Source organism: Podarcis cretensis (genome assembly GCF_951804945.1).
Source record: "Podarcis cretensis genome assembly, chromosome: 9".
Classification (NCBI taxonomy): Eukaryota; Metazoa; Chordata; class Lepidosauria; order Squamata; family Lacertidae; genus Podarcis; species Podarcis cretensis.
Window position 1 is genome coordinate 44283660 of NC_137178.1, and position 14846 is coordinate 44298505.

Here is a 14846-nt window from a genome sequence, read left to right on the forward strand (position 1 = left end):
TTAATATTGTATTTTCTGCAAGTTTCATCCCTGGGATATCTAACGAGATTGCCGATGCTCTGTCCCGTTTTCAGATGGAGCGATTCAGGTCCCTGGCTCCAGAGTCTCGTGCGTGTCCAGAGTATTTCCCGGAGCATCTCTGGAACCTTGGCAGCAATTAGTATTGCAGGGAGTAGCCGCCTCCATTTCTTCATCCACTTTGGGGTCTTATAAAAGAGCATGGACTGACTTCTTAAATTTTACCCAGTCAGTCGCAGGCAACATATCTTCCCCTCCCTCCACTTCTCAAGTGTTACAGTATTTGGCACATATGTTTCAGCTGGGCCGAGCTGCTAGGACGCTGCGGATTCATTCTGCAGCAATTTCCTTTTTTAGTAAATCATTTTTCAACAAGGATCCTTGTGCCAAGTTTGTAGTGCGCAAGGCCTTGGAAGGTTGGGGTCGTCTTGCTCCCCCTAGCAAGGCAGTTCGGCAGCCTATCACTTTTGAGTTGCTGAGTAGAATGCGTGCCAAATTAAGGGTCGTTTGTTGGTCCAAGTATGAGGCCCGCCTTTTTTCGGCGGCCTTTTCAATTGCATTCTTTGCCGCATTACGGGTGGGGGAAGTGGTCATGGAGGCTAGGCGAGATGGCGGTTCCAGGGGGCTGCTGCTTCTGGATGTATGTTTATCCCCTGTGGAAGTGAGAATCGTGGTGCGTAACTCGAAGACGGACCAATTGGGTCGGGGGGCAGTTATAAGGCTCCCCGTAACTGGGGAGCCGGGTCCTTGCCCGGTTAAGGATTTGAGGAAATTCTTAGCAGTGAGGCCCTCTGGGAAGGGTCCACTGTTCATTCACGAAAATGGTCGTCCCTTGGCACGTCATCAGTTTTCCAAGGTAATGCGTAAGGTTATTTCTGCTTGTGGGGTCCCGGCTTATGGTTTCGCACCCCATTCCTTTCGCATTGGTGCTGCTACAACAGCAGCCCATTGGGGGTTGTCGGCCCACAGGATTAAGGACTTGGGCCGGTGGAAGTCTGATGCGTTCAAAGGTTACGTGCGGAAGAGATGTTGAATTATTGTATTTGATGTGTGCTTGTTCTCCACCCTGTAGGTCTCGCTCCAGTCCGTATCTGGATTGTCGGGCACAGCATCGTTTATTGGGCTGGCATCAGAGCGAGGCAGTCTGGAAGGGGACCGGATCTTGGCTTCCCACAGCACGTACAGGTGTCGTGGATATCCAGACGGGGAATGCGGTGGAGTGAATTCATCCCACTAATTAAGCGGAGGGTGCTTTCACATGGTCCCCCTTTGGCAATTGTGGTGCAGTTGGGGGAGAATGATATGGCAAAGGTTGATTGCTCCACTTTGCGCTCCACGATTCGAAAAGACTTGGGGGAGTTGGTGACCTTAATACCTAACGTTAAAATATTTTGGTCACAATTGCTGCAAAGGAGCAATTGGCAGGGCATTTCTCAACCCATGGCTGCTGAAAGGGCCAGGAAGCGCATTAATTCCGCAGTGAGCAAGAGGGTAACGGAATTGGGTGGTTTGGTGATTTACCACCAGGATATTACCTTCAAGGCTCTGGCCCTTTACCGCAATGATGGGGTACATCTTTCCAAGCTGGGGAATGATGTCTGGTTGGATGCGGTAATTGAAGGGTTGAAGAATGGGTTGGGATTGTGAGTGGTTGGCGGCGAGCATAAAGGGCTCGATTGGCGGTTAGGCATTGGTTATAAATCTGGTGGAGGAGGGGTTTAGGATAGGCTGGGCCTACCCCTCCATGGAGGGGTTCAGGATAGGCTGGGCCTGCCCCTCCATGGTTGCTGCGGAAAGGGAATTCCGTTAAAGGAATCCTGGGGCTTGCCATCTTTTCGTCCAATCCCTGGAATGGGACTAGGGCCGGCAAGCCTTCGGGGAGCAGGCGGGTGAGAGTTGAGGGTCTGTGTCTCAGCTCCAATTCTTCCCCGACTTGCTTTCCCCCGCACTGTCTTTCGGTGGTGCCCGGAAGTCAGTTCTGTCCCCAGGCGGGGGGACAGATAGTCTTAACCAATGCCTAAACAACCACTCACAGTTTGTATTTTAATAAAGTTGTGGCCAAAATCATGCCAAAAATCTTAAACAAAAATTACGTGTCCGTTGTGAGTTATTTTGGGGGGTGGATTGGGGACCTCAACACGCAAATATTCCATTATCTTAATAAATACTTAAATAAGGGTTGGGTCTACTGTAGTGGGCCTCAGTTCAAGAAAAGTTGCAAAATTGTAAGATTTGTTTCAAATATTACACCAAGCTTTTTTGAAATCATACATTCATATGGAGATAAATCTGGGAATAAAACTAGAAATTGTACTCACGAAATGCTCTATAGAATTCTTCCAGGCCTAGGTGCTTGTCACCGTTATAATCATCATATTTCAAGAGATCGAAAAGAGAGCAGTCAGACAGATCCTTGCCAAGCTCATCCTGCTTTATTACCTGACAAGAAAATTATAACCATGAAATTACACTGGAGCTCTAAGAGTTGAATGGAATAATTAAGTATTCCTAATATCATTTAATAGATCATTTTAAGGATGCTGTAGGGCAATGAACGAGAACTGTGTAAAGTCAGAAATTTCAAGTTGCTTTGTAATTATATAGTGCCATTCATAAAAAATTAATACATTTTCATTGACTATGCACATTTAGATTTGGAATTCTATGGACATACAATAAGAGCTAAAAATGAAATACAAACTATGTATTTTGGATTGTTGAAAGGCATTTTTTTGTCAGGATAATCAGTCTCACCTTTATTATAGATACTGCTCCCAGAGAACTAAGAGAGTCTAATATATCCTCATCATGCATGGAAGAAGAATAGCAAGCTCTTCCTTTCTGCCACTAGCATTCTAATGCAAACGTCAGAGTGTGGCACCTAATATTTCTTGAATGCAGTGATTGTTATCCAAGGGGAATTTCCTACCACTTCTTCTCCAGTATGTCACCCTTTCCCCCACTTCTTGTTTGGTAGACCCTCTGGAAATGCCTGAGATGTGGTGTGTGGTCTACTGTGAGAGCGAGGGATCAGGAAAAATCAGGCAACTTTATCATCACCATTATAGGCCACATAACTTTCACAGTTACTAAAGCTACCTTTGTTGCTCAGAAAGACAACCTATATTGGAAAAGAGGTAGGTGAATTACGATCCCCTTGGTTGTCCTCAGCTTCTCAGCAGTTTTTGCTATAAACTATGCTGTCCTTCCAGACCACATGTATGGGTTGAGAATTAGAACACTGAATTACGTTGTTTCTGACTCCATCTTATGAAAAGGTACCAAAAATTGCTGCAGGTTAACTGCTGTCCTGTCACATGGGAAATATCCTGTAGGAAATTCTACAGGGTTCTGCCTTAATTCCCATGCTTATTAAACTTTACACAAAAATGCAGGATGAAGACTGTATGGAAATTGTTCATCGACATAATGATGATACCCAGATCTAATTCTCTTTTGTCTCTAGGATCATCAGAATCTGACTGTTGGTTCCATCTAGCTAAATATTGTTGCTACCAAGTGGAAGTGACTTTCTGGGATGTAAGACAGGGGTCTTTCCCAATGCTACCAGGAGGTGCTGAATATTGAACTCAAGGCCTTCTGAATGCAAAGGATGTGTCTACTACTCTTACAGCCCTTGTGATAGGTACCTTTAAATGACTACGTAAACTAAGCAAACAACTTAATTATTACTGAAGTGATTACTGTCACTGCTCAGTCCATTTTGACGGTGAGCTCCACTCTGGGATACCCATCATTGCTGACACCTTGGAACCACCGGGGTGGAAGACTGCAGCGTAGCTAGCTGGTGTCCAGGAGCCACTGGCCCTGGCATTGAGACTGAGAACATCTCTAGGGCCAACACAGCATTTAGCCACTGACCTTGGTGCTGATTGATTGCTGCGACAGTTTATACAGCTCAGCTTGCTTGACTGGGTGTGGGTGTGTGTGTTACAAGCACAGGGAAATGAACTGGGAAATGTGCATTGGGTGAAAATACTCCACTCTCCTTGAAACACAGCAAGAGAAAATGACCTCCCTGTGTTTTAAGCCACATGTTCCAACCCTCCCTAAATCTGAGCTGAAAGTTCTCGTTTCCTGCTTACTTAAATGCATGTGACACCATCATGTACCCGGATCTGAGCAGCTGCCTGGTGGTTTTGGTGTTACTTTTAAAAAAGTAGTTTTGAAACAATGAAGTTGAAGCAGCAGCTGACATAGGCTGTGAACACCAGTAAACACCAGTTGTGCAAAACAGACCACCTTTAAAGCATTTTAGCATTTGCTAAAACCTCCCTCCCGGCCCCCAACCCACTTCTCTCACACCAAAAATGTTTGCTGGATAACATTCAGATCTGCGCTACAAATGTCAGTCTCTTGCAAACAAAGGCAGTTCCTTATAAGCAGAAAAAGCAATTATAATGTATTTACATTCATTCTGTTTATTTCTTTAAAATGCTGTCCGTCAAAATTGGATGATAAAGAAAGCCTGCACTCCCCTCCTTTTTTTTAGGTTAGTAAGGATGTTTCCATTGCAACTTTTCTGCTTAAATAAAAAATAAAAAATTCCTCGGTAAATTTACCCAACTCAGAGACAGACTTGTGTTTGTTTAATGATCCAGCATGGAATGAGAGGCTAGAAGGTGCTTGTTCTCTTTCTGGTTTTGCAAATGAATGTTTATTTGTGGAGTTCAGAAAGACCACCAGGAATGTAATTTTATGTCCTTTGATTCTAAGTGTCTTACCTATCAAATGTGTCCTGATAAAAGCACAATCTGAAACTGCCTTAGTATTCACTATCGCCTATGTAAATGAGCTCTGTGAAGATGGGCAAAATCAGCCTTCAACTGTAGGACTCATTTTCTTCTGAGTATAATTTCCACAGCAGTTTCAGCACACGTAAAAATGCTGCTGGTTTTATCAAAGCCAAAAAGCCGGATGGGGGGATGCACTGAGCTCCCCTTACCCACCCAATTAGGAGCATGAGAATTTGGAGGAAACATCTGGAGAGGCGAGGAGTTCTCTTTGTTTCCTTTTACGATTATATCATGCATTTTGTGTTTTATGCTGTAAACTGCCCTGTGGTCTCTTGGTGAAGAGTGGTATATAAATTCAATAAAAATAATAATTAACCCCAAACCACCCCAATTTTTACGCAAATTTTGAGATAGAGGCTTTTATTGTGGTGACATTTTTCTTCTCTCTGAAATCAGCTTTCTGCAATCTGTGCTCTCTATATGCTTTAAGCAACTTCTGGCACCCTGACTATTGGCCATGCTGCATCTGGTGAGAGTTGAAAACCAACAACCTATGGAAATCAGCAAGTTGCGGAAGCTTGGTTTAAACCAGTGGTTCCCAAAGGGGGTGGTGCCACCCTCTGGGGGCTTGCTAAGAGGCAGGGGGAGCTGGAGGTGATGATTTAAGTGACTTTAAACCATTGGGAAGACATTGGGAAACAGGTATCACTTCATCAAGTCCATCCATCACATTAAGAATTTACTCAACAATGAAATAGTTACTAAATGTGGTGTCTAAGATCCTTCCTGGTATCACTGGATCAAAATTCATCCATTTTGTTGAATTAATCCAACTAAATATATTCTAATGGATTTTGAATAAATGTGCAATCAATCACTACTGTTTCAAAGTTTATGGTGTTATTATCTTCCTTAGTGGGTCATGCAAACCACTATTCTGAATAACAATTTTTGTAGGGTGGGGAGCGCTGGGGGTGAGTTTATGGAACCAAGCAGGAAGTAGCCTGAAAAAGCTAGAGGACCACTGGTTTAAACCAAGGGTGGTGAATGTTTTTCAGCCTAAGCACCATGCTCCCTCCTGAGGTACCTTCTGGGTCACACGCCAGTGGTGGGGCCAGAGACAAAAAGTGGGCACAGCAACAGATGTGAGTCTTACACTGGGCTACATTCCAGCAGCCATGCCCATGTCATTCACTTCCCAAGTGTGCTGTCTTGGAAAATAGACAGGGAGGGACTGCAATGGCACCACTTTTCCTCCAGTAGGAGGTAAACCACATTTATTTCAAGGTGGTTGCTTCTGAACAAAACATACCAAACCAGTCAATTATGTATTATTCTGTAAAGACAGCACACATGTCTCCCACATAGCCATTACTGGTCTGCTTATCATCACTGGGCTGCTATTTATTAATATTCAGTAACCACAGAAGGTGAAAAATGCAAAATGAATAAGCAAATACAACCATAGAATAATTAAACATCTTACAGCTGCAGTAAGTCAATATTCCTTTAGACGGTACTTTAACCATTTTTCAGTCAAGGCTGGCAAAATGATTTATGTGTATATGTATGATTTGCTGAGAGTTGTGAAACTGCATCTATTTGTTGCTGTTGAATATTTGTATATTCTCTTCCCGGGAGCTCAAGGCTGTCTTCGCTTTTATCTTCATAACAGCCCTGTGAGGTAGGCTAGAATGAGAGCTGGTAGTTCAGACATCAAGGCTGTGCAACAGCACATACTTCAGAGTATGTTTTGCCTGTTAGTTATCAAGGTTGGAAACATGCTTGTTTCATTTCGGTATTTTGTTATAAATGTCCGGACTGTGAAATTCTGTGGTTAAAGCAATTGAGCTGCTTTGCTGGCTTTTCTTTACATCATCTCTGAATGGTGTTACATAGCAATGGTGTTGCTGGGGCCCTGCTGGATAAGGCCAATAGCCCATCTAGTCCTGTTCCCACAGGGACCAGGGAAACCCACAAGCAAGACCTGTGTGCAATAGCACCCTCCCCTCCTGTGGTTTTGCGCAACTAGTATCTGGAAACATGCTTCTCCAACCATGGAGGCAGACCATAGCTATTGTGACTAAGAGCCACTGATAGCCAGGAGTGCCATGCATTTGTTGAATGCTCTTTTGAAGCCATCCAAGTTGGTCGCCTCTGGTTACGGATTTTTCAGGGTGCGCACAGCCCCCTGGAATTAATTAAATCTGTAACCAGAGGGTCCACTGTATATTTATAGCGTGCTTTTCTATCCAAGAGCTCCAGCTTGTGCACCTTTCTCTCCCCCCTCTGTTTAGAAGACATCTGAAGGCAGCCCTGTTTAGGGAAGTTTTTCATGGCTTATGTTTTAATGTATTTTTAATCTCTTGTTGGAAGCCGCCCAGAGTGGCTTGGGAAACCCAGCCAGATGGGTGGAGTATAAATAAATAAATAAATTATTATTATTATTATTATTATTATTATTATTATTATTATTATTTGCAACAGCCTGGTGAGGTAGGAGAGAGACTTTGTGCAGGGCATCAGACAATGACTTTGTCGTCATGGGGCAGTTGATTGACACATGTGCTGCCCCACCTCCAGCCTGAGGCACCTTTAGAATGGAGTTGCTGCTACAGGCATTATGTGTAAGTGTCTTCTAATGAACCAAATAGATCGTGAGTCATGGGGAGAGCATACAATCAAGTCTGTAAAAATAATGTGTCAATTTGTTACTGGCCAGCATACATTTGTATATATCCTTGTCTGTGCACAGATGGGTCACACATCAGTCTGTGCTTTCTGCATGCCATTCCTGTGAATGTGTGAATAAGCTTTGCTTTTCATTAAAATATATTTCCTTGGTAACAAAACAAATGCATGAATAACTGGTAAAGTACATTTTACCACTGTGTCTTCCCATAAAACAACTGGTACTCTAAGTATCCACCTCTCAGCATTAAGCAGTCACATTGACACCTGCAATAATTGAAACTGAATTTACAACTATGCAAGGAATTGTAATTGCTTTCATGGCATAGAAAACATGCAAGTAAATTTGTCTCACCACAGATTCACAGGGGGACTTTCAGCATGATAGCCCTTGATTGACGATTATATTTAGGGTCTGATTCTGTGGGGTTGTAAAATGCTCACAGTGCCTACTAAGCACTCCCATTACCAGATGCTTTGGGGATTTTATTACACCAATAGATCAGAAAGGGAGCGACAAGGTGAATCCTATTAGCCACAACCTATAACCCAGAGTTTTGGGGGAATATAATGTGCTGTTGACCAACTTTGCTGATTTAGATTGTGCCCCACAATCTATTTATGCCAAGATATTGTATATAAAATTAATCATTCCTCTATTCTGGCTTATGTAAATTGTGAATCACAGGGTTAACTTGTTTGAAATACCTAGCTATCTTTTTATTCTTTTTCCATTCTTTCCTTACTCCCAAAAGAGCGCCCAGGGCAGCTAACAACGTAAAATAGCAAAGACACCTAAGAATAATTTTAAACAGCAAAGAAATGACAATCACAACACATCACAAAGATAATAGCAGATAAAGCTTCTGATAGGGACCTGACACTCATTATCTCACCAAGATCTCGACAAATAAATGAGTTTTGATTTCGTGTGTGCATGGCTGAAGCAGGGGGACAACCTGATGAGATGATGGAGTTCCGCAGATGGGGAGCCACCACAGATAATAACTTCTATCATTGCAGTGTACAGGACTAGCTGACTCTTGGGGTCTGTTCCAGCTCTACAATTCTGTGATTCTATGTTACCATCCATCTCATGGACCATGAACAGGGCCTCTCCCACTAATTGAAAGTTTAGGATGAAAGGTACTTGGGAATATGTTCCTTCAAATTTTGGATCCAAGGTCATTTAGGGTTTTGCATCTTAGCATTAACACCTTGAACCAGGTACAGCAGCACAACAGCAGAAGCCAGTATAGAAATCTGGGGTCTGGAACCACCTCCACTTTCCTCTGCTGCCTAGTTGATCAGCCATCAACTGGGTGGTGCATAAAATATTGTTATCCCTGTGTTGCATCTGTGATTTATTGGGAGTGCTCATTCACGTATATTGAAATAATAGGGGTGGTAGAAACAAATGGCTAATGGGAGAATGTTCTTCCTGACTCAACAACAGATCAGATGGTTGTGAGACCACCACCAATCTCCTGCTCACAAGGGAGGTAGGACAACATTAAAATTTGCCCCTCCTTCAACCATGCCATCGAAGCTGCACACCAAATCAGCACTAGGAACTATGCATTCAGTACTAAATTGGATTATCTAGAACTGGGTCCAACTGCTTTTTGCCCTTCCCTTGGTTTGAGTCATATGGACAGCAACATAGGGTCTCTTTCTATGGAATCTGTGCCTACCTTATTCAGGAGTGGGGACAGCTGTAAAAGATAAAACAGTTGATATTTTTCAGACTTCAAATTTTAGTCCTACATAGCAATATGATCTCAGTACTAAGGCATATCAATAATGTGAGTGATCATAATAAAGTAGGTTGAACAGATGCTAAAGGACACTACCTTGACCCAGCTATAATCAAGTTTATCTACAGCATTCAGCAAATATTTCTTACACTTTACTTCCACGGCTACTATTCCAGGCTGGTTCTGCTTGCACAAAGGCTGTCAATCATGTAAAATGATATCTTGGATTTGTAGAGTACACAGATGGCCTAGGATGAAATGACTAGCTATCATTTGTCTGAGAAATAAAGATGGATTTATCCTCCAGTCCCTGTGATGTACAAACAGAGTGAATTAAGTATCTACAGGACCTTTTATTTCTAATGTTAAGAGAATATTTGTATAGGTAGTATTTGCTGCAATCAAAGACACAAGAGCCCTGATTATACTCCCACAAAGCTATAAATGCAAGACTTTTAGGAGCTGAAATAATATGTGGTGAGGAACAAACTGATCTCACTTTGAATTTTTTTAAAGAGTGTTAAAAACAACTGAAACACTTGTGATTACTCTTTCTAGAAAATGTTCAGAGCCAATATGGATCGGAATGCCAGTTGCTGGGATCCACAAGTACAGACTGTGCAAACATAGTGTTGGAGTAGATAGGATTTTGACCCGACCCAATAAGGCTCTTCTTATGGCCTTATGTAATCTCCTGGTGAGATCTTATCATATGATGCAACAAAAATGTAACTAAAGCATTTACCTGTGTTAGTTCATTGCTGTCCACAAGACCATTGTTGTCTGAATCATAATATTTAAACATCTGATCCACCAATAATTTCTTCAAAGCCATTTTATCTTCAACACTTCTTTCTCTTGTTTGTAGCATGTATCTTCTGTTCTGGAGATCCAGCAGAAAGTTTTTCATCTTATTGTAGTCGATTGACTTACAGTTATCCCCTGCCAAGATAATAACATATTTAAGATTACTTGAATTAGGTCTTTAAAAATTGTTTCCTACGAAAGGCAGGCTGTTCCTGTTAGCACAAATGCTACAATTGAATTTTGACCCTTAAGCATGTGTAAATATGCCTAGATCAATATAGATATTAAACAATACAATCAAATGGAAAAAAATGGATGAACATGACTGGGGTTTTTTTCAGAATTGTGCAATGAAATTGGGCTTTGTCCATATGTGAGATTTCCAGCCAGCACTTCAACATATGCTTAGATACAATAGTTATTTTCTAGAATAGTGTGGGAATTAGTCCACAGCATAAATATCAATAATTAGCATAAAGTACAACAATAAGAAGCTAGAACAATATGACAGCATTAGCGCACAAGGAGTTAAGCAGTTCAAACTTGGTTGATGAAAAGCATGTGCATAACAAAATAAAGCAACTTAAAATTCAGTTTGAGAGAAAAGCGAAAAGTTCCACTGAACTTACTCAATGAGAGTTCAATTTTCTACTTTAAAATGTCAATACAATTACCCCGGTAATCGTTATGCATGTGAGTTTTACTCAGAGAATTCAATCACTTCCTAATGATGACATTTTTCATATGTCTTTGAAAATAATTTCAGTTCTAAAGTATGAAGAATGGGTCAATTACAGAAGCTAATAAGGCTCACTAAACAGAGGTAAAGGGGGCATTCAGAAACCTGTCACCATCGACATGTCAAGCTTCTTTCACATAAATTATATTTTATGGAATGAAAAAAATTATAATTAAAAGCCATCAGTTACACCCATTATTTATTTAAAAATAGCAATTAAGTTCATACAGAAGAAAGGTATGGCAAATTAATTCTGGTATAGAGAGGGCATCATTTTTTAGATTAAATGACTCACAGTGATTAGCGAATTCAAATAAGAGACAACCTTGCATGCTCGATTCCAATAAATGGATGATAAGTAACTATATATATATATATATAATCCCTGGAGCCATTCCAGGCAGTCTGTGGGGTAGGGGGAACCCAGAAAAAAACACCACTATGGCTATTTTAGAGGCTCAGTTCTAAAGCTCATTGGGCTAGTTGACCTTGGGCTTGTTGCTCATTTTCAGTTTAACGTACTTCATAGGATTGCTGTGAGGATACAATGGGGCAAGAGAGAACATTGTACAGTCATGTTGTTGTTGTTGTTTAGTCATTTAGTCGTGTCCGACTCTTCGTGACCCCATGGACCAGAGGTTAAAGTTGCTTCAGGTTGAGTGTTTTCAGGTTGCCTTCCGCAGCGACCCGGAAGTAACGGAACTGGTTACTTCTGATTTTTGCTGCTTGCGCATGCACAGACGCTCGAAATGACATCACAGAAGCAGCGAATCGCGGCACACACAGATGCGGGTTGCGTTCTGCTCTGGATGTGAACGGGGCTCCGGAACGGATCCCGTTTGCATCCACAAATACCACTGTGTGTTGCTTTGTGCTCTTTGGAGAAGAAAGTGGAATACAGATCCAAAAATGAGAAAAAAATTTAATTATATTAATAGTACATATAACATATAAATACAAATAAATAATATAAGGAAGGGCTGTGACTTATTTATTCAGTGGTAGCTGATGGAAAACTCTTCTGCAATTTCATGTTGCTGTACTTCACTTATGAATGCACAAGAAAATATATGATGTTCCAAAACAAACAATGATATTTATCTTACATGTTCCACCTGTCCTTTTATTTCTAGAGTAAATAATTTAGTGTAATTGCACCCTCTCTGATTGCATGGAGCCTGGACATCCCCGTGGTTTTCCACAGATCCGAGGGCAATGAAACAATCACTGAGACAGCTAGAGCGCCCGTGGCGGATAACTCATTTTGAAGCTGACCGGACACGGGTTAGAGCTCAATGTCGAGCCTACCAAGTGGCGGTAGCAACGGCAAAGAAGACTTTCTTCACCACCTCTATTGTATCTGCAGAAAACAGCAGCAGGAGACTCTTTCAGGTGGTTTGCAATTTAGCGGAACCACCTGCTACATCGGGGCCCAGTATGGGCCACATGATCTCCTGCAATGATTTTGCAAAGGTTTTTTGCAGATAAAGTCACTAAGATTCAGGAAGAGGTAGACTCTACTGTGGGAGCAGGGCCGGGGTGGGAGAGTGCTAGAGTCCTGTCTAGTCAAGTTGTGTGGGATCAATTCCAATCTGTTACCTCCGAGGATGTGGACAGGCTGCTTGGACGAGTGAAACCAACCACCTGTCTCCTTGATCCTTGCCCACCCTAGCTTATAAAAGCTAGCCGGGAAGGGCTGGGCAATGGGCTTTGCGGGATGGTGAATGCTTCACTCTGTGAGGGAGCCTTCCCAGACCTGCTGAAAGAGGCGGTTAACAAACCGCTTCTTAAACAACCATCTTTAGATGCGGCCAATATGGCCAACTGTCGCCCAGTCTCAAATCTTCCATTCTTGGGCAAGGTGATTGAGGAAGTGGTTGCTGAACAACTCCAGGCACGCCTGGAAGAAGCAGACCATTTGGATCCCTTCTAGTTGGGATTCAGGCCTCATCATGGGACTGAAACTGCCTTGGTCACAGTGGTCGATGATCTCTGGCGGGCTAGGAACAAAGTTGAGAGCTGTTTCCTAGTTCTGCTGTATCTCTCAGCGGCTTTTGACACCATCAACCAGAACATCCTTCTGGATCTTCTAGAGGGGCTGGGAGCTGGGGCATTGTTATACAGTGGTTCTGCTCCTTCCTCCTGGGCCATGTTCAAAAAGTGGTGGTGGGGGATGAGTGCTCAGACCCCAGGGCTCTCACTTGTGGGGTGCCTCAGGGTTCTGTCCTCTCCCCCATGCTTTTCAACATCTACATGCAGCCGCTGGGAGAGATCATCAGGGATTTGGGCTGGGTGTTCATCAGTATGCGGATGATACCCAGCTCTACCTCTCTCCCAAATCAGAACCAGTGAAGGCGGTAAAGGTCCTGTGTGAGTGTCTGGAGGCGGTGGAGGATGGATGGCAGCTAACAGATTGAGGTTGAATCCTGATAAGACAGAAGGACTGTTTTGGGGGGACAGGGGGCGGGCTGGTGTGGAGGACTCCCTGGTCCTAAATGGGGTAACTGTGCCAGCTGTGGAGCCTGGGAGTCATTTTGGATTCACAGCTGCCCATCGAGGCACAGGTCAATTCTGTGTCCAGGGCAGCTGTTTATCAGCTCTATCTGGTACACAGGCTGAGACCCTACCTGCCCGCAGACTGTCTCACCAGAGTGGTGTATGCTCTAGTTATCTTTCACTTGAACTACTGCAATGCGCTCTATGTGGGGCTACCTTTGAAGGTGACCCGGAAACTACAACTAATCCAGAATGCGGCAGCTAGACTGGTGACTGGGAGCGGCCGCCGAGACCACATAACACTGGTCTTGAAAGACCTACACTGTCTCGTGTATTTTTTAAACAAGAGAAAAACAACTACCAGACTTTTAGAAGACATCTGAAGGCAGCCCTGTTTAGGGAAGCTTTTAATGTTTAACAGACTATTGTATTTTAATATTCTGTTGGAATCTGCCGAGAGTGGCTGGGGAAACCCACCCAGATGGGTGGGGTATAAATCATCATCATCATCATTATTGGTTTGGAATCTTCTCTCCCCTGCTTCTCCCAATCGTACAAGAGCTACAATCTCAATGATTTGCTAGGCTTTCTCGCTTGTCAGGAGTGAGGAAAATCCATAGGAACTGATGCAAACTTTAATTAGAGAAGGCTGAAGTGTCCTCTACTACTATTACTGAATATGATGATGATGATGATGATGATGATGAAAGATCAACAACAGCTAGACAAAAATTAACAAGGGTTTGTTTGTTTGTTTTTCTTTCCCCTGTCCTGGCAAGGCTTCTAAATACCTTGTGACAGGCAGAAATCCAGCAGAGACCGTGATGAGAGAACCTACACTTGTTGAATTTTTAAGCATGGGAGTATGATTTTATTTCCCTTGGGTAGAAATGCTTTAAAGACACTGTGTTTTACCTGAGATTAAAAAATGCAGTTGTTTGGTGCAGAAGTTTTTTTGTTTCTTTAAAGGCAGAGATTCAATGGGCACTAACCTCCCCATCATAGTGGCAATTTCACAGAATAGCTGTGTTTCGGTTTCCACATTTGGGGGGAAGTCAAGATTATTCGGGTTTGCATTAAACTGTTAGCTGTACCAACCTTCTTCCCATCTCTAATTATTATTAAAATAAACCTGCTAAACAAAACTAGTCACTCTGAGGAAGACACAGATATAAATTCTGACTTTTCCTGAAGGATACTGGATACTAGTCACACACACAAACACGCACTTGCATAGAGCATTAGGTCACCAAGACACTTTGTTGCCTGAGGGAAGGCAAGATGGTGCCAGACGTCTACTGGACTGGATGTTGAACCTTACTTCAACAGTGGCAATGGGGACCATGCCTGATAGCTCTGTACTCCAGCAACTCATCACAGTTGCTTGCCCTTTAGCATCTGCCACCTGAGGTGACTGCCTCACTGCTAATGGGAGGGACCACCCAGTATGCATACAAAATGTGAACTGTTAATCATAATGGTTTATTAAAACCAAACAAACCACCCAGCCACAGAAAGGCAGACTTGGGAGCTCCTATGATTCGGGTGCTTTTTGTTATGTTTTTCAGCCCTTGTAAGGTT

General features: G+C 42.7%; 1 protein-coding gene across 4 annotated transcripts in view; it reads right to left on the reverse strand.

Annotated features, from left to right (window-relative positions):
• FSTL5 (follistatin like 5) overlaps window positions 1-14846 on the reverse strand; it is a 324108-nt gene that overhangs the window by 130356 nt on the left and 178906 nt on the right. For 2 of the 4 annotated variants that reach the window (XM_079991392.1, XM_079991390.1), the window contains exons 5-7: window positions 9969-10165; window positions 9161-9181; window positions 2337-2457 (exon numbers count right to left, since the gene is read on the reverse strand). In XM_079991392.1, the coding sequence (XP_079847518.1) occupies window positions 2337-2457; window positions 9161-9181; window positions 9969-10165 (339 nt within the window). The remainder of the gene's footprint in view (window positions 1-2336; window positions 2458-9160; window positions 9182-9968; window positions 10166-14846) is intronic. The other 2 variants (XM_079991393.1, XM_079991391.1) reach the window with 1 other exon arrangement.